This window comes from Hyaena hyaena, unplaced genomic scaffold, assembly GCF_003009895.1.
Source record: "Hyaena hyaena isolate Hyena2069 unplaced genomic scaffold, ASM300989v1 scaffold_750, whole genome shotgun sequence".
NCBI lineage: Eukaryota > Metazoa > Chordata > Mammalia > Carnivora > Hyaenidae > Hyaena > Hyaena hyaena.
The window spans coordinates 275,763-300,093 of record NW_024081385.1 but is presented as its reverse complement, the minus strand read 5'-3'; the positions used below and the strand labels follow the sequence as shown (position 1 = coordinate 300,093).

General features: G+C 32.9%; 1 protein-coding gene across 1 annotated transcript in view; it reads right to left on the bottom strand.

Moving 5' to 3' along the window:
• The window catches only part of ASCC3 (activating signal cointegrator 1 complex subunit 3), a 332,522-nt gene that overhangs the window by 272,511 nt on the left and 35,680 nt on the right, over positions 1-24,331 (bottom strand). Inside the window, exon 4 of the mRNA XM_039218367.1 lies at positions 22,698-23,257. Within this exon, the coding sequence (XP_039074298.1) occupies positions 22,698-23,257 (560 nt within the window). The remainder of the gene's footprint in view (positions 1-22,697; positions 23,258-24,331) is intronic.

Genomic DNA, 24,331 nt, shown 5'->3' with positions numbered 1-24,331 from the left:
TTCTTTCCTTTCTTTCCTTTCTTTCCTTCTTTCCTTCTTTCCTTCTTTCCTTCTTTCTTTCTTTCTTTCTTTCTTTGTTTTTAGCCCATTATTTCTTAAAAATAACATATCTAAGAGCTAGCAAAAGAGACAAGAAGACTGTTTTGTTCTGAATAGGACTTCCATGAATTCCAAGATGAATTCCCAGTAGAATTCTGAGATCAGCTGTTACCAAATTTAAAGTAATCCCCAAATTATGCTTTCCCTAACATTTGCCATTTTCATCAACACTGAGAGCAGGTGCAGTGCTCACTCAAGATTTGCACTACAAACTAATTTGGCACTGAGCGTGACTATTTGTAAAGGTACAGCTGTCTGGATCACTGCTCTATGCACTGACACAAGTTCCAGAAGCTATCAAGTTGAAAAACAAAGAGGTAGGGAAAAGTTAGCCATGAGTACAGAAACGGACATCAACTGCAAAGTTTAGGAAGAGGGGAGGGGAGGGGAGGGGAGGGGAGGGGAGGGGAGAGGAGAGGAGAGGAGAGGAGAGGAGAGGAGAGGAGAGGAGAGGAGTTAGTTTCACTACCCTGGCTATAAATTAAAGATATGAGATTTAAAGGAGTCCACAAGAGTAATCAAGGTTGTTAAAGCCCTGGTAGAGGTTGTTAAAGCCATTATTGGGGTGCCTGGGTGGCTCAGTTGCTCAAGTGTCCAACTCTTGATTTCGGCTCTAGTCATGATCTCATGGTTCATGAGATGGAGCTCAGCATTGGGCTCTGCTGCTTCAAATTCTCTCCTCCCACTCTCTGCCCCTCCCCTGCTCTCATATGCATACATTCTTTCTTTCTCTCTCTCTCTCTCAAAATAAACAAACAGTTTTAAAAGCCATTATAATCAATATATTATCATTAAGGTACTTTTAATAGAGAAAGTTTCTTTTAGAATTCTTATTGTTGCCATAAACCCATTTTCATTAAATTATTATTAAAGTAGTTCTTCATTAAATTCAAATAAAGTGGAAAGAGTTAAAATCAACCAAGAGACAACATTCCTGTCAAAAAATTATTTCAGAATATGTACAGACTAACTCTCAAATGGCATTACTTCCTTGTTTCTTATAACACTTTTAACAGATAAACGTTGCTTGTTAATTTCTCAGGAAAAGTAATCCCTACTTTATCCCATATTCTGAATAATATCATTTTTAATGGCACAATGGATGTTATATTCTCAACATGGTATCAAGTGAATCACAAATGTTACATCATCATAAAAGCAAAATATAATGATAAGCCTTTAAATAATATACCATGGAAAATTATATAATAAACCCTATGAAAATTGAGAGAGAATGAGCCTAAATTAGAACTATAAATTTGTTCACAAACTGCGATATGCAGAGATAGGCTGAGTGTCAATGAAACCACAGAATAAATATGATAAACATTCTTGGACTATCAGTTTACCCAAAGATTTAGAGAAAAAATATTAATTCCATTTAAAACACAACTTTGATCATGTCAATATCCTGTCTGAACTCTGCTTCTCAGGTTAGTAAAAAAGAACATTTAAGTATTTAGTCACTAGTTACTTTAAAGCAAATACAATTTTAATATTTATAAAATGCTTGTCAGTTCCATTCTGTTTCCATATAGTCAATATTAAAGAATCCACCAAAAGTCAAAACTAAGTTTATTTGGAGTTCCAAAAGACTATTTTGAAAGAGAGATCAGACCATTGATCAGAGATCAACCATTCTACATATCAAATAGTCAATGAGCATTCTGAAAAATGATTCACAGATGCACAGTAGACACGACCTCTTGAGATGAGAGAGCTATCTTTTTCGGTAACAAGATGGTTAGGTAGATTATGGGATTCATCTCAATACTGAGGTAACCCATTAAGTTTTTTCTACAAGGAGTGGTCATGTCTCTGGACTGTTCAAAATTTTATCAATGATATATAAAGTGAAGACATATTAAATCAAATTTGTTAAAGTGTTAATAAGTTGCATGGTAGAATTAAGATTATAAATCTTCTAAATTGTCTGTTATATCTGGCCAGACCTAATAAGAAGTAACAGAAGTAAATATAAAACCCCACCATTAGGTTTAAAAAAAAAAAAAACTTCATGTGAATTTCTAGAAGAAGGGGAAACCCGGTCCTACAAATAAATTCCTAAGAAAAATCATGAAAGAATAGGTGAGGGGATTAGTTATTTGTAAGGTCAATATGAATAAAAATTGCAATGAAGGCTAGGAAAAATTTATGTATTAATAGTAATAGCTCAAAAATCTCATTTAGTGGGGTTCCTGGCTGTTTCAGTTGGTTAAGCATGAGACTCTCGACCTCGAGGTCATTAGTTTGAACCCTACTAGAGATTACTTTAAAAAAAAAATCCCATTTAGCAACTCAAAGGCTACTACATTGATTAAACCATTTTTAGAGTGCTGAGTTCAATTTGAGCCATACTTTTTAAGGTCACAATAAAAAAAATACTGTAGAACATGAAAAACAAAGAAAAAATAAGATATATCTAGGGGTGCCTGGGTGACTCAGTCGGTTAAGCATCTGAACTCAGCTCAGGTCATGATCTCGCAGTTTCTGAGTTTGAGCCTGATGTCAGGCTCTGTGCTGACAGCTCAGAGCCTGGAGCCTGTTTTGGATTCTGTGTCTCCCTTGCTCTCTGCCCCTCTCCTGCTTGTGCTGTCTCTGTCTCTCTCAAAAATAAACATTAAAAAAATTTTAAAAATATATCTATACAAACTTTTTCAATAGCAAAATGAGTGGAGGAGAGGCAGAGAGAGAGAGAGAGAGAGAGAGAGAGAGAATCCCAAGTAGGCTCTGGGATGCCAACACAGAGTCTGGTGCAGGGCCCGTTCTCACAAACCTTGAAATCATGACCTTAACCAAAACGGAGTCAGATGCTTAAATGACTAAACCACTAGGCACCCCTATTATCCATTCTTCTGAAGAATTCTCATTCATAGATTTGATAAAGAAGATGAATTTTATTCTGACCCCATCTTCCTTATCATTCCACACTGCTAAATACTCTTCATCCTTCTTCAAAAATACTTTTACTTTGATACCCTTGATACATCACACTTCTGATGTGTCCTACCACTGTGAAATTAACCTTCCTGTTTCCATTTAAGGTTCACTTTGACTATCAAATGTTGGAGTTTCTTAAAGCTTAATCCTAGGCTTTCTCCCACTTTGACTCCATATTCTCTCCTTAGCTGTTCACATCTAAGCCCTTAGCATCCATTAGCAAACATATGCTAAAAACTCTTAACTTTATACATCCTTCCCAGAACTCTACTCTGTGCTCCAAATATCTAATTGCCCAGTCATCTCCACTTGGACTTCTCAAGACCTCTCACAATTCTACATGTCCAAAACTATCTTTTGGTTTTCCACCCTCTTCACCCTTTTCTAAGTGTTCACTATTTCCATAACTGCCATCCCTCCAGTTAACACCAGTTAAAAGGCTAAAGTGCATCCTTAACCACCTCTTTACCCCAAAGGACCCAACCCCACTTCTGTCTTCTAATCCACTATCAAGTCCTCTTGATCTCAACTACTAAACAAATTTCAAGTCTCTGCTTGTCTGTTTTAAGCTCCCAAACATTTACTGCCTGTACCACTCAAAGGACTTCCTAAATGGTTTTTGCACATCTATCCAAAACACTCCAATCCATTCTCCACATAGCAACCACAGTAAATTATAGAAATGTAGGTCTGATTAATACATTCTACCTCCCCTCTGCTCCTTGCCAACAAACTGTCCAATGGCTCTCCATTGTTCCAAAAATGGAGTACTGAAGTGAAATGAACATAGAAGCAGAATTTCAAAATGTCACAAGTGCTAAACTATGATAAAATACTGATGCATACTCTATCATACTGCTCTGACTAGAATTTTAATACCATTAATAAAGTTAAATATAACTTCTAAACCAGCATCCTTTTTAACTCTCCATTTCTATGCATGTTTTATGTTGAACATAAGGCAGCATAGTATACATATATAATTTAAATTAAATAACTATATTTACATCAGGATGTATTATTAAATATGGTTATTTAGAAGGTATGATCAAAAAAGTTTGGAGGTCAATGCTTTAAAGTATCATTCTGTTATGAAAGTCTTTCACAATGTAAGAGTTTTCTGATCTAGGTATGTCTTATAATTACTATCCATGTTTCATAATACTTTCTCTGAAAATGTTATATGAATGGTGTTTCTGAAAATTACTGGTGTTTTATAGAAATCAAGGAATACAAAATATGTATAATCCACTGATACTATTACTGCTCAATTTTTAAAACTTTTTTAAGTGCATTCTAAGTTAGCAACTCCATCATTATTTCATATTATCCCTTGCCAGTCGATTTAATTTAATAATTTACCAAATTTATGAATGCTAGTCTAACATAACAGTTTAGCATAGGAGAAAGTCAGCCAGGGCTCAAATCTTTAGTCAAGAGCTTTAGGGACTCAGACATCCTCTCCGAGCCTCCTATTTTCTCATTTGTACAGCAGGATTAAGAGTATAGTCACATCCTTTGCAGGGCTGTGATGTAAACAAAATAATATATGTAAATGTTTGTGACACAATGCCTTGCATATAGTTAACTTTAGGTGTTTAATGTTATTAAAATAAATGAATCATAAAGAGATCAAGAAAAGTATAAAAAATAATTTGTATCACAATAATAATAATAATAATACCTAACATCTATATACTATTTGTGTCAGGCAAGGTATAAAGTGCTTTACAAAAAAGAACCATATATTTTCAGGGCACCTGGTGGCTAAGTCCATTAAGCATCCAACTCCAGGTTTAAGTTCAGGTCATGATCTCGCAGTTTGTGAGACTGAGCCCCACAGAGGGCTCTGCATTGGCATCACAGAGCCTGCTCAGGATTCTCTCTCTCTCCCCCTCTGCACCTTCCCTGCTGGTACTCTGTCTCTCTTTGTCTCTCAAAATAAACAAACAATAAAAAAATTAAAGCGTACATTTTCATTGTATCTGAAAAAATATTTAGTAAATTTTTGCTAATTATACACATCACTGATATATTCATCACTTAAAAACAATCATAATAGAAAATAATTAAAAGAAAACACTACAAAAATATCTAATAGTCAACTATTGTTAGGAAATAAATGAACACAAAATATTAAAAACATCTGATATGCATATTTATGTCAGCATTTTTTTAAGAAACTGTGCCCATGATTGTAATATGTGCATATACATATACTACCTCTAATTTCTGCTGTTAAATTATTCTTGGTTCAATGGTGAAATTAAATACAATATATTCTGGTGCTCCGTAAAAATAGCATTAAGTTTGAAACAATGCTTCAAGTAATAATTGATTAGATCATAGCTTCCTTAATCTTCCGCCAACTACCAATATGTCTCTACTTCAACCTGCTGCATACTAGAACCGGATCACTCTTCCTCATAGTCATCTGTCATACACACTTCTTCAAAAAACTACACTGTGGTCATCTGTGCTAAATTTGGAAAGGATATTAGAGGACAACTAAAGAAAGCTCTCATAAAAGCAACGATTACTAACGGGAAGACAGAATAGGAGGACAATTGAGAATATGGGCTTAGAGTCAGACAACTTTAGTTACCAGTTCTGTCAATTCCTAGCTATAGGACTACTGGCAACTTTCTTAAGCTCCCTGAGCCTCAACTTTCTCATCTGTTAAAGGAAATAAGCATGGTATTTGGCAATAAACGCTCAATACTTATTGCTGTTAACTGACAATTATTTCCTCACTGATGAACATCCAGCATACATCTGCCAGCAACAAACTATCTTATAAAGTAATTCATGCCACTGCTAGCAAACACACAATCAAAACAATCTTTCCTTATATTGACTCAATCAGCGTCTCTATAGCTTTCATCTATCATTCTGGCTGTGTTCTCTAGGTTACAGAGAATGATCTTAGCAACAGTTCCAAAAGACAGCCTTTCAAATATCTGAAGATAAAGCAAAGTACTAGTCATATTTTACCCACAAGTCCTTTCTTTCCCAGGTAAACATACATCAATTCCTTATTATTAGTCATATAACTTGGTTTCTAGATAATTCTTTATCCACGTTCCTTTACGTACCTTTTACTGAACCTTTTTAAAAAGCATCACAAACCAACACTGAATATTCCAAATACAATTTGATCAGGGCAGATCACAGAGATTACAAGAATTTGAACTAGATGTTAAACTTTGCTGAACACAGCCTAAGTCAGTAACAACATCACACTGCTGACTCAAACTGAATGTGTAGCCAAGTAAAAACATTTGGTTTTTTCTACATGACCTCCTAGTAGTCCAAGATTCCCATATCCTGTATTTTTTATAATTACTAAACACAGAATTCAAATGGATTGCTTATAAAGTTCACTTTCTTCCTGTTTCTTCTGTTTAGTCTTTTGAGAGCTTTTAATTCCAGATTTGGTCATCTGTCATATCAGTAAATACTATCAGTGTTGGATCTGTCCTGAACCCAAGTTCAATTAACTATGCCTTTACTGAGTACAGGGAAAAAGTAAAAAGAATAGAGAACAAGAAAAAGAAATAAAGAACTGATTCCAAATTGTTAATGGACCTATATTTATGGTAAAGTTTTTCAATAAACTATTAATGCTACCTAACTGTATTAATCACTGACATTTCTCTATCTTGTCTAATTTAGATACTCCCCTAGTATTGTAGCCACTAGTCACATGATATATTTATATTCTAAATAATCATTAATTTAAAATACAATTTATCAGTCCTATCAGCCATACTTCAAGAGAGCCAACAGCCACAAGTGGCTATCACACTGGAGGGAAAACAGAATATTTCAATCATTGCAAAAAGATAAAACTGGCCTAGAAGATATTTTGATTCTGTTATAAAATGGTCTGCTGAGTGCTAGACAGAATACATTTAATTATAATTTATATCTAGTTGTATCATATTGACTACCAAATTAGATGTTTTTAAGTCCATAGTTTTACATCAGTTTCTTTTTGTGTTGTACATTCTTCAGGTTTTAGCAAATGTATAGACTACATGACATTTTTATCATTAACAGTATCCTACAGAATAGATCCAATTCCCCAAGCTCCACCAATTTATCTCTTTCAACCTTTCCAACGCCTAGCAACCAGTAATCTTCAGAGTTTCCCTTTTCCAGTATGTCATATAGTTACAATCATATAATATGTAACCTTTTCAGATTGACTTCTTTCACTTGGCAATATTCCTTTAAGGTTCTTCCAAGTTTTTTCTCAGCTTGATAACTCATTTCCTTTCATCATTGAATAATTTTCCATTATACCTGTGGTTATACCACAACTTGTTTATCCATTCCCTTATTAAAAGACACCTTGGTTGCTTTCATGTTTTAACAATTATGTCTTATTTTTTATTTCATTAAATTGTACATGTTTCATTTTTCCTTTTTTATTTTTACCAAATTTTCTATAATAAACATATATTAATCAAAACAGCCTTTATCTTATTTTTAAATAATACAAATCAGGTTCTGATTTATCTTTTCTTTCCTTTTTTTGTTTTTGTTTGTTTGTTTGGGTTTTTGCTTTTTGTCTGCTAAGGACACAAAGCATCACTCACTTAACTAATAAATAAAATAGGTTTTCACACATTTGTCATATTTGGGATAAACACCAGAAATTATATAAATAAAATCCCTTATCATATAGACAAATTAGATGATAAGAATATGAGAACCAATGATTAGACAACTTACCAATGGAAAATTATGTCAGTAATTTTTAATAATTATTATTTCATAGCAGCAATAAGATAAATGCTTTAACAATTTAATCATGAATTTAATAAGCTAACTTCTTATCCTAATTTCTAACTGTAACTAATTAAGAGGAATGGGAATGCAATAAATGCAGGATAGCCATCATTATATTCTTTCCAAGTAGAAGAGACATGACATTTTTAACTAAGCTAGTTAAGAAAAAGAATAGCAGCTAACACACAGAAATTAAAAATTTGTTTGAGCCTCTAAATGACCAGATTTATAAAATGGAAGAACTGGGTGAAATATTACTCTTCAAGTAAACTTATTTCTTTGTGTATCAAGAGAAAATGAATATTTTTCATAGAAACCAATACCTATGATCACTCATATACATATTTAATATTTGTATGAAAATTATTTATTACATTTTATATAGGCTGGTAATATGCAAACAATGTTTAGCCTCTTCCTTATTGCTACAGACAATAAAAATCACAACACTGATTAGGGGTCCTTTCTATCTGGGGGATTTGCAAGGCACTAAGTTCTCTACACAGAAGTTCAATCCCTAGAATAGAATATCACACATAACTTTTTTTTTATGTATCAGTTGATATATAAAATGCATAAGCAACAAAATTAAGAGAACCAGTACTCACATACAACTAGAGACAGGGCTAAAAGTACTAAAATAAAGCAAATATTTATAATAATATAAGCAGTGAGTTCCTGGTTTAGGGTTTGTTTTTGTTTCTTCCCAGAATCATCAAACTACTATACAAACTATATATAGTTGTTACTCTTATTAAAGCAACATAACCATGATGATTATTTTCCTTTCCCTTGAACTAACTCAGATTTCCACTTTAACCCTAAATAGAAATAACAGTTGAATAAATTTTTATCGGTCGCTGATTGTGACAATTGGCATGTACATTCTACATACTGAATTTAGTTACTCTAATTTTCAGTTTTTATAATGTTCTTAAATAGCTAAACCCTTAAATAGTTTGCCACAATAAAAAAAAATGATGATCCTATAAGGATGACAAGTTATTTCTCCTTTAAAACAAACAACCCACAAACACTAAAATAGATTTTACTTTTAAATTTCTCCTTAAAATTACCTTGAAAAATATCTTTTCCCCTTTATGCTTAAGAAAGGAAGAAGACTACCTTCCGAAAGAACAAGTATTAGCAATTAAGATGAAAAAGGAACAGTGACACAAATTTCATGCTTTAAAGCACCTCTTTTGGTAAAACAGAAAAAGAGAACACCTAAAAGACACACTTCAAACTTAAGAACAAGAAAAATATCTTTGGAACAAGCATTAAAGCAAAATAGGCAAAGCATCAGGTAAAGATGAGTAACAAGACGGGTTCCAGTTCTGGACAGCATGGCCAGGAATACTGCTCCCTGGGATAACCTACATGAGAAAGCCCCAGTGCAACATGGGAGTGAAGCTTAGCTGAAGCCAGAGCAACGGAATAGGGCTGTGCTGTTCATGAGAGAGGCTGAAAAGTACTACTACCGAAATGGCACTCGGGGCCACAACTACTACAAAAATCTTAAGACAGGGAGTAAGGGGGGATGCAGAGGGGAAAAATCAGAAATCAGTATCAGCATAAAAATTAAAATTCCAAAACATATGAAGAAATCTTTTCCTAAGAATAATATCAACAAAATCAACAATGGAACTTAAGGCCACTCCAGAGAAAAGTAATATGTAACACAGTGATGAAGACTTTATAATACTACGAAGCTCAAAGAGATCAACAAAGCAGATGCTTCCATTAAAAAGGATTTGTGAAAAAAACCAAACAAATAGAGTATATTGAGATGTTCTATTCTTTTTGCTTAATTTTTCTGTAAGCTTAAAACTTGGTCTTTAAATGTCCATTGATATTCTTTAAAAAGATGATATATGGTTCAAGAAAAAATTATAAGTCTACTACCAAAGTGACTATTCTCTTAATGTTGATAAACACATTTCAAATAAAACGTTCTTGAGATCACCTTACATTTTTAGAGTGTTTAAAATATTATCATGATTGTTACTGATAGCATAAGAAAACAAATAGCTGTTAACAGATTATAAATTTTAAAGAAACTCATTTCCACTGTGAAACAAATACCTCTTTATAACTGGGTGTAACTAGAAAGCTACGGAACTGTCCTAACACTTATGTATCTAAAGGCTGGAAAACAGCCATGTCTTATTGTTTAAAACTAATACATGGTATATTAATAAAAGGCAAAGCATATGTGCGGAGAAAAATAAAGAGAAGAGCAACAAAACCAAGAGTGGCTCTCTGAAAATAAAACATACCCCTATCAATATGGAGAAAATAGAGAAAAGGCAGATAGAAAAAAAGGGACAATACAACTCTAAACTAATATAAACACCTTTTTTCTAATAAAAGACATTATAAATAACTTTAGAGCTAAAAACCTGAGTACTCAGATAAAATGGCTAGTTCCATAAAAAATATAATTTTCAAATTGATTTAACTAATAAAAAACCTGAATAAGCCAACAACTACTGTAAAATGTGAATTGGCAATTAAAGTCTGCCCTCCAAAAAGACAACAGGCCAGAGAAAGAATCATTTCTTATAGAAATTTTTTTGAAAACACAAAAGAAAGCAAGCTCCAGAAGTTTATTTTATGAAGTTGTAATAACCTAACGTATTAAAACAGCATAATTTACAAATCCTCTGCACCATTGTCCATATAATAATGCCCAAATTGTAATAACCTAACGTATTAAAACAGCATAATTTACAAATCCTCTACTCAGGCTGGGATTCTAAGCATACCAGGAGGATCAGAAAAACCATATAATGCACCATTGTCCATATAATAATGCCCCAAGAAAAAAAGGAGGCATTCAGATTCTCATAAATGAAAGCAAATCCAGGTGTTTTCTTTTTAACTATACAGATACACATTTTAAAAATTAAAGTTGTATCTGCACCTCTACTGTATGTACTAAATAGCATACATTATAATTTATAGTAAACACAGTATCTAAAGAAAAACTACATTCAATTTAGAGAACATCTTTTGAGATAATAAGCTATTTTAGACTTGTATGTCAAATGAAAAGGTGTGCATATTAAAAACTAAGAATAATGAAATATGATAAAACAAAATGTTAAAAGTAACTGAAAAATGTTTTGAATTAACAGTCCATGTGGAATTGAGTATTGGAATAATTACATAAAGCAGATATGTTAATAACATTTTAAGTTATTCTTAGTTTGGTTGTGGCATAAAAAATTATTAAATATTCATATACTCCAAAATAAAATCTTAAATACATTTAAAAAGGCCGTGAAAATTAGGACAGCATTTATTTAGAATTTATTTTTCTCTCAGGAAAAATGTATTATACAAATTGTTATTGCATTGCAGAGAATTAGATTAATTATGTTTTCAGAATAACTAATACTCATCACTTACAGGTACTTAATCTAACACAAAGCTAAAACCAAGGTCACTTATAACTTAATTAAAACTACTTGAAATGTGAACACTATTTATTCCTCACATGCTGTAATTAATTAGAGATGTGTAAGTAAGGTTATAGCTAGGTACCACTGTATATTTAATAGTTTACATTTCATGGCAAATTGGTAGCTTGATTCTTAGAAAATACACTGATTTTAATTGCCTTAAATTTACAGCCATTATATAAGTGTTCTAATTTTTTTTAATGGTTTTTAAATTTATTTTTGAGAGAGAGATAGAGACAGCGTGAACAGGGAAGGGTCAGAGAGAGAGAGGGAGTCACAGAATCTAAAGACAGGCTCCAGGCTCTGAGCTAGCTGTCAGCACAAAGCCCAACGCGGGGCTCTAACCCATGAACCATGAGATCATGACCTGAGCCGAACGAAGTCGGATGCTTAACTGACTGAGCCACTCAGGTGCCCCCAGCCATTAAATAAGTGAATGTATGTGTGTATACATGTGTATGTATATATAAAGTTGAACACAATTAATGTATTAAATATTTAAATGAATGCTCAGAGCAATTTCTAAATCTATAGTCATTTACGTTACAGGTCGACAACTGAAACATCTAAAATGTTTTTATTAATCTCAAATATTATTAAAACAGAAATTTATCCTTTATTTTACTAATAAAATGCACTCTTACTTATTTTCCATATCAATATACTGCAGAAATCTCTCAGTATATAAAATGCATGTGTTCTCCCAAATTAGTTATAATACTATTCATTATATCAAACATAATTTTCTTGCCCATTTCTGTTTTATTTTTTTTTTAACATTTATTTTTGAGAAAGAGACAGAGAGTGAGCAGGGGAGGGACAGAGAAAGAGGGGGACACAGAATCTGAAGCAAGATCCAGGCTCTCAGCAGTCAGCAGAGAGCGCAATGGGAGGCTCAAACTCACAAACCATGAGATCATGACCTAAGCCAAAGTTGGACACTTAACTGACTGAGCTACCCAGGAGCCCCATTTCCCTTTTAAATTCAAGGTAATAAGAGTGGGGTGATCAAACTTTGTTGGATTTCCTTTTTGTCTCCCAAAACCTGAGTATTTGACACACAATAGACAAATGAATGAATGAATGCATACTCAAACAGTTCCAAACAGAAAAATAAGAGACCAAGTATGAAACTTGGCAAAATGTCTTACTCTTTGAGTAAACATTCCAAGGAAGAGCAAAATAATTTGAAATCTATTACTGCCACAGATTAGAAACAGCAAGTATTTAAAAGTCTTCATTGTGAGTCTAACTGCAGGTTACTAACAGATGGGGATGGAGTTCTGCCCAACAGGAGGATGCTCATTTACCTACAATAGTTTTTTTTTTTTTAAACTAAAACAATGGATTTTATCAAGTATGACACCATTGTTTTCTTATTGGAGTAATATATATTTAAAACCTAAATGTGACCAAAAAATAAAGCAGGGAATAGCCACTGGTTAAAAAAAATATTTTTTTGTTTAAACAAATGCAGATGCTAAACCAGATTTTCCTATCTGGAGTTAACAGTATTCCTGGTTACAAGGATATGAATTTCTATTTACCTATTTTATCATTTCACAGTCAGCCCATCACTCTAACAACTATAGCCATAAACAGAGGAACAAAACACGCAACCAAAATGAATACAAAATATGGCTAGTGCTTTCCCAGTATAGATTATGAATCTCAAGAGACCTGTTATAACAGGTAAAATATTTATCTTGAGCTTTCCTCAAATTACATTCAGCTCAAAGCAGAACAAATGATTCTTGACTTTTCCTCATGAAAATTTCACCATTTATCAAGTAAACACAGGAATGAAAAACCTAAAGTGGTAAACATTGTGGAAGTGACAAGAACCTTGGGAGAAAATAGCTCTATCACTTTAGAGTATGCAATGTGGACATATTTAGATATGTGTCCATAAATCAAATACAGTGAAAAGAGACATCTGATCCAAAGTCAACTTCTACCAAAAACCAGTGACACTACAAAGGGAAAAAAAGTCAAAAAACCTGGGAGTTTCAATCACGTCTTAGGGACTGCTTTTCTAAGCAGTCTAACACTAATGGAAGATTTCTAGGTAAAAAGATGAATAGATTTGCCTACCTGAACACTTAAAACATCTGTGGAAATGTTTTTAATCTCAGTATAAATTTTCTTATAAATAAAAACGATCGTTTCATCAAATTAAAACTTAACAATTCTCATAAGAAAAGAGTAAGTGGCCTACAAGTATATGAAAAACAAATTAACCTCAGTTGTAATATGAAATGCAATTACATAGTGAGATACCATTTTCTACTAAACAGGTAAGGATTTTAAGTATAATCACTACTATCTCTGAGAAGTAATGAAGAAAAATAGAAATGCCAGAGAAAGGCAAAATTCCCCAATTTTAAAAAAGAAAACAGAAAAGGTAAAAATGATGGATTGTGAAAACTACTTAACTGTAAGCTTAAAGTTAACACATGGTAATGTAACAACAACAAAAAAGAACAGGATTCACTGAACAAAGTCATGACAAAATAGTCAATTCATTTTCCTATGAGATTATTAGGTTAACAGTTTATAGACTGGCAAAGTAGCTGAAAGTTGAATATTCTTGAAGACAAGATGATGAAAGCATTCTACAAGTCAATGCTGGTATATTTATGGAGCACTTAACAACTACACAAATTGTGTTGATAATGGATTAATGTCAACATAAAGAAAAAATGAAAGAGTTTTACATTTAAAAGAAAAAAATAAGGAAGAGAAAATGTAACTGCTATTATATGTCTAAAACACAGTCATATAAAAGAGTAGATACCTACAATTTTGTTGCCTCACTGTACAAATTCAAGACTACATGGCAGATACAATAGAAATAGAATCAGTTCAACAAAACAATTATGAGAGAACTATTTAAAAAAAGAATGCCTTCTGAAAAAAATAAATTCTTCATGAGAACCAGCACACCTCATCATATAAGCACCACCATTTTGATGGAACACTAGACCCAAAAATACTACATTGGTTGGAGAAATACTATGACTCGAAAGATTCTCTATGTCTCAAAATAATTTCACCTAGTGACAGCTCTCTTCAAATTTGGTTGGAGGAAGGGCTCTTCTGATCATTGGTGGAAAGACTATAGAAAAAGTAACACATATTTGGTCTTCATAACTGAAAAAACACTATTTTATTTCCAACATGGTTGATATCAGTGTTACTGTTGAACAGTGCTAAAACTACCAAGAAGAATGTACAGCATCGAATAGATGAAAAAATCTTTTCATAAAGCATTAATGATATCATTCAGCACAATAATATTTTAAATCCTGTATTCTATCCTCCTATCCTATTCTATCCAAAACCTATCCTCCTTGTTAAATTGTAGTATATGCATTAAATCAGTGGTTTTCAAAGTGTGGTCTGGAATCTCTAAGATCCATTTAAGAGTTCCATGGAGTCAAAATTATTATTAAAAATAAATAACATTATTATTTAACATAATAAATTTAATATAATAGTTTATTAAAATATTATTTGTCTCCTTCATTCTCATCCTCCCATGAGTATAAAGTGAATTGAGTTTTGCAAAGGCTATATAATGTACATCAGAACAGACTGAATACAGAAGCACATGTAAGAATCTAGTTGTCTTCTATTAATCTAGGCATTAAAATAATTTGAAAAAATGCAACACAGTGCCATTCCTCAAACTATGTATTTTTAAATGTAAATTTAGGTAAGTTATTTTTCATAAAAATGTTACTTATATAACAGATTAAGTATTATTAGTATTAATATAATAAATTCATTTCCTACATTAATATAATAGATTTAGTATTAATTCATAATACCTATTAAATCATTTAATATATCAAATTTATTTTACTTTCTAATAAATCAATAGAACATATTGATTAAAAATAAAGAGAAGTTTTAAGAGGTCCTCAGTAATTTTTAAGAGTGTAAAGGAGTTTTGAGAACCAACAGTTCAAGAATCACTGTTATAAACCATGCTAATTATTCTATATCAAAATTTCAAAGAATGTTGGAATAATTTATGCTGTAGCAAATACATACTATATATATATAGTCTTCCCTCAGACGACAATCTAACCAAATAACTCCTACTCTTTAGGATCAGGCACATGTCTGCAACAGGGTTAAATTCAGAAATGAACTTGCACAGGTCAAGTAACACCATCTGCAAAGAGTCAAGAGATAATGCTAACAGCAAATGTCAAATCACAAATGCTATAAAGAATAAGCCCCATATGCACAAAAGCAAACTATGATCATATCAATACAACTCAAAATTCACTTTTCCTAAGAACTGATTACACAATAACTCTATCAATATTTGCATCAGTATTAATAACTCTGCAAATAGCATTTAATATTGAAAGAGTACCAAGAGATATGTATACTCCAATATATCTTCAATAAGTCTCCAATATTCCCAAATGTTTTTCTATTAACATCTTTTCTATTTTATCCAAAATTGCTAAAATCAGAACTCACTTCAAAAATTAAATTCAAAAGATTTTCTTTAGGATTAGTGAGACTTACAAAAGCAAAATAGAAAAAAAGTTGTAAAAATAATAATTATCTGAATTAAGACCTAGCCTTTAAGCTTCACTTTATTACTTGAAACATCTCTATATAAGGCATTGATAAAATTTTACATACTGATCTATAGTGTATACACTCTAATAAAACTTTGATATACATAAATATATGATGCTCATTACTGGAAGACAAGAAACTAACATCTGAGAGCTTACAATCCGAAATATTATCCTAAGTACTTCATATATATTACCTCACAATTCCCCAAAGAAAAATTTCCAAGCAAGTATTTTACAAATAGAAAGCTGACATTCATAAAGGCTTATTAATCTGCCCACAGTCAACCACAGTTAAGCTAACAGGGACAGAAGTTTACCCAGCCTAGTAAGAAAAGAAATTCCTTCAGAGAGTCTAGTCAGTCAGTGCCCTTCTCTTCAAAGAATCTGATGGCATACTAGATAGAACAGTAGGCCTAAGCTCGGAAAAAAGTCCCAGAAATTCTACCAGTGTCTTGCTTTATGACTTTAGGAGACATACAGGCCTCAGTTTTATTTTGTTTTCCACCTTTATACAGAGGATTCTACCCCCACCATTCAGGACTATGAAGAAAGACATAGTTAAGAGGGACAGCCTGGTCCAGGTCCACACATAATTGGCACTGAAAACATAGTAGACTTGCTGTTACTAGTACTACATTTTAAGGGGAAAGTCTGTTGAAAGTTCATTATATGATACCACTAGGGCTGAACCTATTGCTACAATTCTGATTATGGAACATCAACAACAGGAAGATACCTGTACTAATCAGGATGAGTCCTGATTAAGAAAATAACATGGAACTTTCAAGTCTTATTTGCTTCTGATGGCTAAAATGCTGTAACTAATAAATATTTTAAAGGGGCACCTGGGTGGCTCAGTTAAGCATCTGGCTCTTGACTTCAGCTCAGGTCATGATCTCACAGTTTGTGAGATCAAGACCCACATCAGGCTCTGCACTGATAGACATGCTCTGCCTGTTTGGCAGGCAGTTTGGGATTCTAGCTGTTTGGGATTCTCTCTCTCCCTTTTCCTCTGCACCTCCTCCATTCAGGCATGTACACACGTGTGGGGGCTCTCTCTCTCTCTCAAAATACGTAAACATTTAAAAAATATTTTCAAAATGAATAAATATATATAATAAATATACCTCAAGAGCATAAAGAATCTTAAAGACTCTCCAGCCCAATCAAATTCTAAGGCTTAATTATAATGAGTGTAGCCTTAACAGAGAGATTATTAGGAGTGAGAGGATAAAAGAAGAAAAGCCCTTAGAGGTGCCAAGTATGGAAGATAAAGAAGATGGTACTGGGAAATCTAAGAAGTGTACTATTTTATTAGTTCAACAGTCACAGATACATATAAGTATTTCAAATGTAACTAATTATCTGCAGAAATACTAAAACTTATTTTTTATAAGGTTTCATCCTTTCTCTTATTTCAGCCAATTCCATATTTGGAACTCTTTAAAAGGGAAAAAAATTGTTTCTAAAGAAACTGTGAATTATAATAAAAGCCAAAGATCCCTCAATATCTTTAAAATATTTTGTTTCAAAGCACCAAATACAGAAAGATGGACAGATTTATTTCCTGGCAAAGAAAGTACACTACAATGGAGATAGGATGTCTGAATTTAATTCTGGATTCACTCTGTAACCTTGGAGAAATTTCCTAACATTTCCACAAAATAGCTACCTTTTCCTAATAAGCAATAATCCATGAAGTGAACAAAATACTTCCTTCAAGTACCACCACCCTAGTGTTTATAATAGCATTATTAACAACAGGCACCTATGGAAAGAGCCCAATGTCCATCAAATGATGAATGGATAAAGTTGTGGGGGGGGGAGGGTATTACTTAGCTATCAAAAAGAATGAAATCTTGCCATTTGCAAGGACATGGATCGAGCTAGACTGTATTATGTTAAGTGAGATAGGTCAATCAGGGAAAGACAAATACTATATAATTTCACACATTTGTGAAATTTAAGAAACAATCAGGTGACCATATGGGAAAGAGGGGTGGAAGAGGAGAGAGGGAAATGAGCCATAAGATACTCTTACCGATAGAGAACAAACTAAGGGTTGATGGAGGGAGGAGGGTGGAAAATGGTGATGGGGATTAAGGAGGGCATTTGTCTCGAGCACTGGGTGTTGTATGTAAGTGATGAATCACTGAATTCTACCCCTGAAATCAAGTTGCACTTGATGTTAACAAACTAAAATTAAAAAAAAAAAAAAAAAGTACCAGGAAAGCAGAGGTACTAAAAAATGAGAAAAACTTTTTTTAAAGAATTTGATGTTTGTAAAAGCCATCACCTTAGCTACGAATTAGTACAAATGAAATTTTATTAGACTTTCTATATTTGCTTTGGTATGATTCTTTTCTTTTTAATCACTTGCAGGAGGGGAAGTGAAGTGTCTCCAAGTATAACCTTTTCAGTGCTTAGAGGTGTTTCTAACAGTTTTTACTTCAGGACCACTGTTGAGGATTAAATGAAGTGATGCACATAAAGCACTTAACTTAATGCCTTATTCCAAACAGTAGGCACTCAAATGTTGCCATTATTGTTAATACTATAGTCATTAGCATTATTTTTCTCCACACATTTCAGACTAGAACTTCTTTCTTGCATCTTTGTGGTAACTGTGATCATATGCACACAGTTTTTATTTCCATGCTTCCAACACTAGTTCAACAGTAACATAAAGGTCTTTGGAAAATAAACTTTAAATAGCCAGTTCTTAAAAACTGCTTTATTGACCAGTCTTAAGTCAATAAACTAAATTCTGAATTGGGAAATCCTATGTTGGGGAACAAAAATGCCTTCAGCATGGACATAGCTTTTTATACACCCCTTTTACATTATATGTAAAAATATATTCCCATGGTTCTACTAAATTTCTGGAGGAACAGCACAGAGCATGGTTATTAAATATTACTATTCCAGAGTCAACTAAAACCTAAAGAAGAAATGGAAATTAACCATGTTATCACATATACTGATTACTCTTTAAATTATACTCTTTCCAGGCTTAAACAAGGGGAAATAAAGTCAATAGACAATACATAATGTATAGCATGCCTTGAAGTGAAAATAACACTGGTCAAGAGTGACTGTAATGAACTAATTTTCTACTGAACCATCACTTCAAAACGATAAAAAAAATTTGCTATAACAGAATACAATTGCCCAGAAAGGAATCTAATATATAAAGTATGAATAACTTATTCTATAAAGTAAAAACTATCATAATAGTTGTTTATTTTCATTCATAGTTAGAAAAACTAAAACACCAGATGACTCACTTAAAACTCCACTACTCAAGCCACTGATACATGTTAAACTTTCCACTAAACACTGAAAAATCAATGAACCAGACCACACAGGGTGTATCTATAGATTTGTAGAGTGGCTCACTACATAGATTATAGCTCTTTAAACATACCATGTTCTTGCTCACACTGAAAATATGTTCTCTATCTTTCTGGTCCACTTGAAGAAGTTAAATCTAGTCATAGTTTAAGACTTGGCTCAAGATTTGGATAAAAGGCTATTATCCAAAATCTATAAAGAACTTACCAAACTCAACAACTAAAAAAACAAATAATCCAGTGAAGAAATGAGAAGACATGAATAAACACTTTTCCAAAGAAGACATCCAGATGGTCAACAGACACATGAAAAGATGCTCAGCATCACTCATTATCAGGGAAATACAAATCAACACTGAGATACCACCTCATATCGGTCAAAGTGGCTAAAATTAACAACTCAGGAAACAGCAAATGCTGATGTGGAGAAACGGGAATCCACTTGCACTGCTAGTGGGAATGCAGACTGGTACAGCCACTCTGGAAAACAGTGTGGAGGTTCCTCAAAATTTAAAACTAGAACCACCCTATGACCCAGCAATAGCACTGCTAGGAATTTACCCAAGGGATACAGGAGTGCTGATGCATAGGAGCACATGTACCCCAATGTTTATAGCAGTGCTTTCAACAATAGCCAAATTACGGAAAGAGCCTAAACGTCCATCAACTAATGCATGGATAAAGAAGATGTGGTTTATACATACAATGGGATACTTCTTGGCAATAAGAAAGAATTAAATCATGTCATTTGCAGTAACATGGATGGAATTGGAAGGTATTATGCTGAATGAAATAAGTCAGAGAAAGGCAGGTATATGTTTTCATTCATATGTGGATCTTAAGAAACTTAACAGAAGACCATGGGGGAAGGGAAGGGGAAAAAAAACAGTTACAAACAGAGAGGGAGGGAGGCAAACCATAAGAGACTTAAATACAGAGAACAAACTGAAGGTGGATGGGGGTTGGGGGGAGAGGTGAAAATGGATGATGGGCCTCGAGGACGGCACTTGTTGGGTTGAGCACCGGGTGCTGCATGGTAAGCGATGAACCACAGGAATCTACCTCAAAAACCAAGAGCATACTTTACATACTGTATGTTAGCCAATTTGACAATAAATTATATTAAATAAATATTTTTTTTTAAAAAGACTTGGCTCAAGATTAACCTCCTATATTAATACTTTTCCTACCATACTAAGCACTCCATACAATCTCTGTCTGGTTCTTTTATACTCTCATTTTCTCCATATATACAGTTGACCTGTAAACAACATGGGTTTGAATTGTGTGGGTTGACTTATATGTGGGTTTTTTTTCTCAATTAATACGTTACTGTAAACATATGTTCTCTTCCTTATGATTTTCTTAATAGCATTCTCTTTTCTCTAGGTTACCTCATCACAAGAATATAGTAATATAATACATATAACATACCAAATATGTTATTAATTGACTTTTTGTGTTATCAGTAAGGTTCCAGTCAACAGTAGGCTATTAGTAGTTAAGTTTGGGGGTGAAGAGTCAAAAGTTATAGGTGGATCTTTGACTGTGCAGGGGGTCTGTGCCCCTGATACCTTGTGTGTTGCTCAAGAGTCAGGGGTAGTACCACAATACCTATGGTATTTGAGTACACTTACGCAATAATATGTCTCCTCCTACTGCACAATTAATTCCTTGAGAAACAATTGCTATAGTAATTCACTGTTTTTATGTCCAATAATTAGCATTGTACCTCATATATAGTAAGTATACAACAAGTATATGGATGGATAGATGCATGATGGATCCAGTATGACCTTGCAATGAGGTAGATTATGAAAAAAACTTAAGAACTAAAATACATTCTCTCTCCAGCAATCAGATTCAGTTACTACTTACAAACTGTAGCAAGGAAATAAGAAATATAAACTTCACTGTAGATATTCGGAAATGAAGATAATAGTTTTATGATTAACTGAAAAATAAAATTACTTACACATTTATAATCTTTGGTTTACTATAATCATAATAAGAAAACTGCTATGTATTCAGTTCTGATAGGCAAGTATCAGTAGAACTTTCTCTTTAAATCACAATTTTTAAAACAATACTATTATCTTCAGAATGTTAGAAAAAATCCATTTTATGAATGTGGACCATCTCTGATATAAATTAAACTGTAAAAAAGTCAAGATAAATGAGACTGATCAAAGAAGTAACAAATACAATAACTTACTTTCAAACTAAAGTCCTAGTATTATTACCATGGGTTCAGTTCTCCAATATCTGTTTAGCTAATTAATTTTCTCTGGAAAAAAAAAAAAACCTAGTATTTTTTTCTATATTCCTAACTGATACTCCATGTGATTTAAAATAATACAAATAATAATCACAGCTACCATGTAATAAGTATTTACTAAATGCTACTTACCATTTCATAGATAATAGCTCATTTAAAGCTTATAACAATTCTATTATTTTTGTATTCATATAGTCCTGTGAGACAGCTCAACAATAAAACGGCCTCTGAAAATTCAATAACCTAAAGTCTTACTACCAATTTTAAGTGGGAAAGGAAGGACTATCTGATTTCAAAGCCTCTGTCCTTTGTGTAACAGTATGTCACTTCTCTTAATCCTTCATTAAAATGTTACTCATCCAATTCATCTAGTATTAACATTCAATTGACATTATTTTAAATTTATAACAGGAAAGGAATATAATGCCAATATTGACAGCAAAACTCAACACCTTAAGACAAACTTTTCACGTTGCTGTAATTCATCATTTTGATAACATGACTTAATCATGGCATAGAACATAATTAAAATAACATTTTCCCTTGTGTGATATAAAAAACTTATAAAGACAGTTCTTTACTCCATAATACAAAATAGTCCAATTATTTGGATCAGTCTGTTTTTCAGAGCTTATTCTTTCAAACACAGAAACTAGTGAAAAATATTTTTCTAAATCAGTAACTCATTCAATATATTAAATTTTGAATATTTTGAAATTTATTATGTTTTCATTATGAAATTTATTGTTTTCATCAAAGAAATCTAAAACAATATACAAACATTAACCCTTTTTTGTTGAGTAATCATATGACTTATCATTTAAACCTACATACTCTTTGAAGAAGGGACCCTACTGATTATTATACTGCGACAACAGATTTAACCAGGACTGTGCCAATAACCAGGACAAGAGGACATCTTAACATGTCCTCAGAGTCTTGCCCTCAGAGTCTTCTGCTAGTCATTATACTCACAGTTCTCCTACAGTTCTCCTACAACTACTAAATGGAAAGACATGCATGCCTACTAGATAAGCCACTTGGTTATATATTTTACAGTAGTACAATGTTGAACCATCTTTGCTAACTATCTATGTTTAAAAAGGCTACTAAGATCATTCACATTAATATAAAACTTGAATAACTTCAACTATACCTCATTCTGAAGTTCATCACCACTTTTAACGGAAGCAAGCATATCATATAAAGTACAGCAAAGATCTTCTATTCTTGTTGCTTCAGCCATTTCATTTAAAGTTGCATTTAAGTACTTCTCAACTTCACACCACAAAAAGGAGTCATTTGTTTTTTCCACAGGCTTGAGTTCTGGGGTAGACTGTTCCTGAAAATGTTCATTCAGAAACTTCTTATAATCAAGGCTTATTGTTTTCTGGGATTCACCATTTATTGGCAGTTCATCAAAGTAGTCCAAATCATGCATGTCAAATGAAAATGCTAAATTTTTACCAAATAAAACTCTATCACCATATTCTTCTTCTGTCATCTGGATAAGAGCAGTCAGATTGTCTTGGCAAAAATGAGAAATAATTCGATTAGTAGCATGACAAGCTGCAGTGGCAGATGATGATGGAAAGGGACCAAACATCTGTTTGATAGCTTTTGTCTCCTTGTGACCAACAGAGTCCTTCAAGTGAAATGTCTTGAAGAGAAATGCAGCTGCACTTTCAATTGCTTCTTTTCCATTATCTATTCCAACTATTCGAAGATGAAAGAAACAGAATTAGCTCAAATGAATCACAGCTCAAGTTACCATCTTCAAAAAAACTACTACCAATATTCTTCTGGGTAATTCAATAGTGAAAGTATACTGATAAAGATAACCAATTTCGGAGCAGAAAAATCCCTGTACATTTATTCCCAAATTCCCAAAGAACCATATTAGGTCAATAAATCATAATCAGTAATCATTCTCTATCTAAAAAGGAGAAACCTAGGGGCGCCTGGGTGGCTTAGTCGGTTAAGCGTCCGACTTTCGCTTAGGTCATGACCTCGTGGTTCGTGGGTTCGAGCCCCGCGTCGGGCTCTGTGCTGACTACCAGCTCAGAGCCTGGAGCCCATTTCAGAGTCTGTGTCTCCCTCTCTCTCCGACCCTCCCCTGCTCACGCTGTCTCTCTCTCTCTCCTAGAAATAAATAAAAAAGAAAAACTACAAAACACTAATGAAAAATTTTTTTTAAAAAAGGAGAAACCTACTAGTAACAACTCATTACCTCTTTCTGAAAACAACTTTAGGTGTTAGCTAAAAAACTTAAAAGTATTTTTTAAAAGAGTTTCCATGGGCTAGTTAAATAAACCAAAATAAGGTGTAAAATGCATCTGAATTATAGACTTTTGGAGCTAGAAGAAAACCTCAGGAGATCTACAACTTCCTTTCTAATTTGTACTGTGAATCTGAAATGGCAAGAAATAGATTTATAGTTTTCACTCAAAACCATTTAATAACATCAAGGATAGACATAAATAGTATCTTTTCAAATAAACTTAGCCAATATTATAAAACATTTAAAAGAATCCACTGTTCAAAGGCCAGAAGTAAATTCCTTACCAAAGTGAGAGGAGGTAAAGAAGCTGCCACTAACTTCTTTAAAACATAAATTTCTCATAACTGATTTTCTCAAATAAAAGAAGGAAAGAACATATAATTGTGTCATAGAATTCAAGTAGCCTAAGAGCAGAAAAAGGAATTTTAATCTTCAGAAGGCCTCAAAGTCAATGTGACTGACCTTAAGGAATAAAGTTAGTAATATAATACTACATTATATTACTGAAA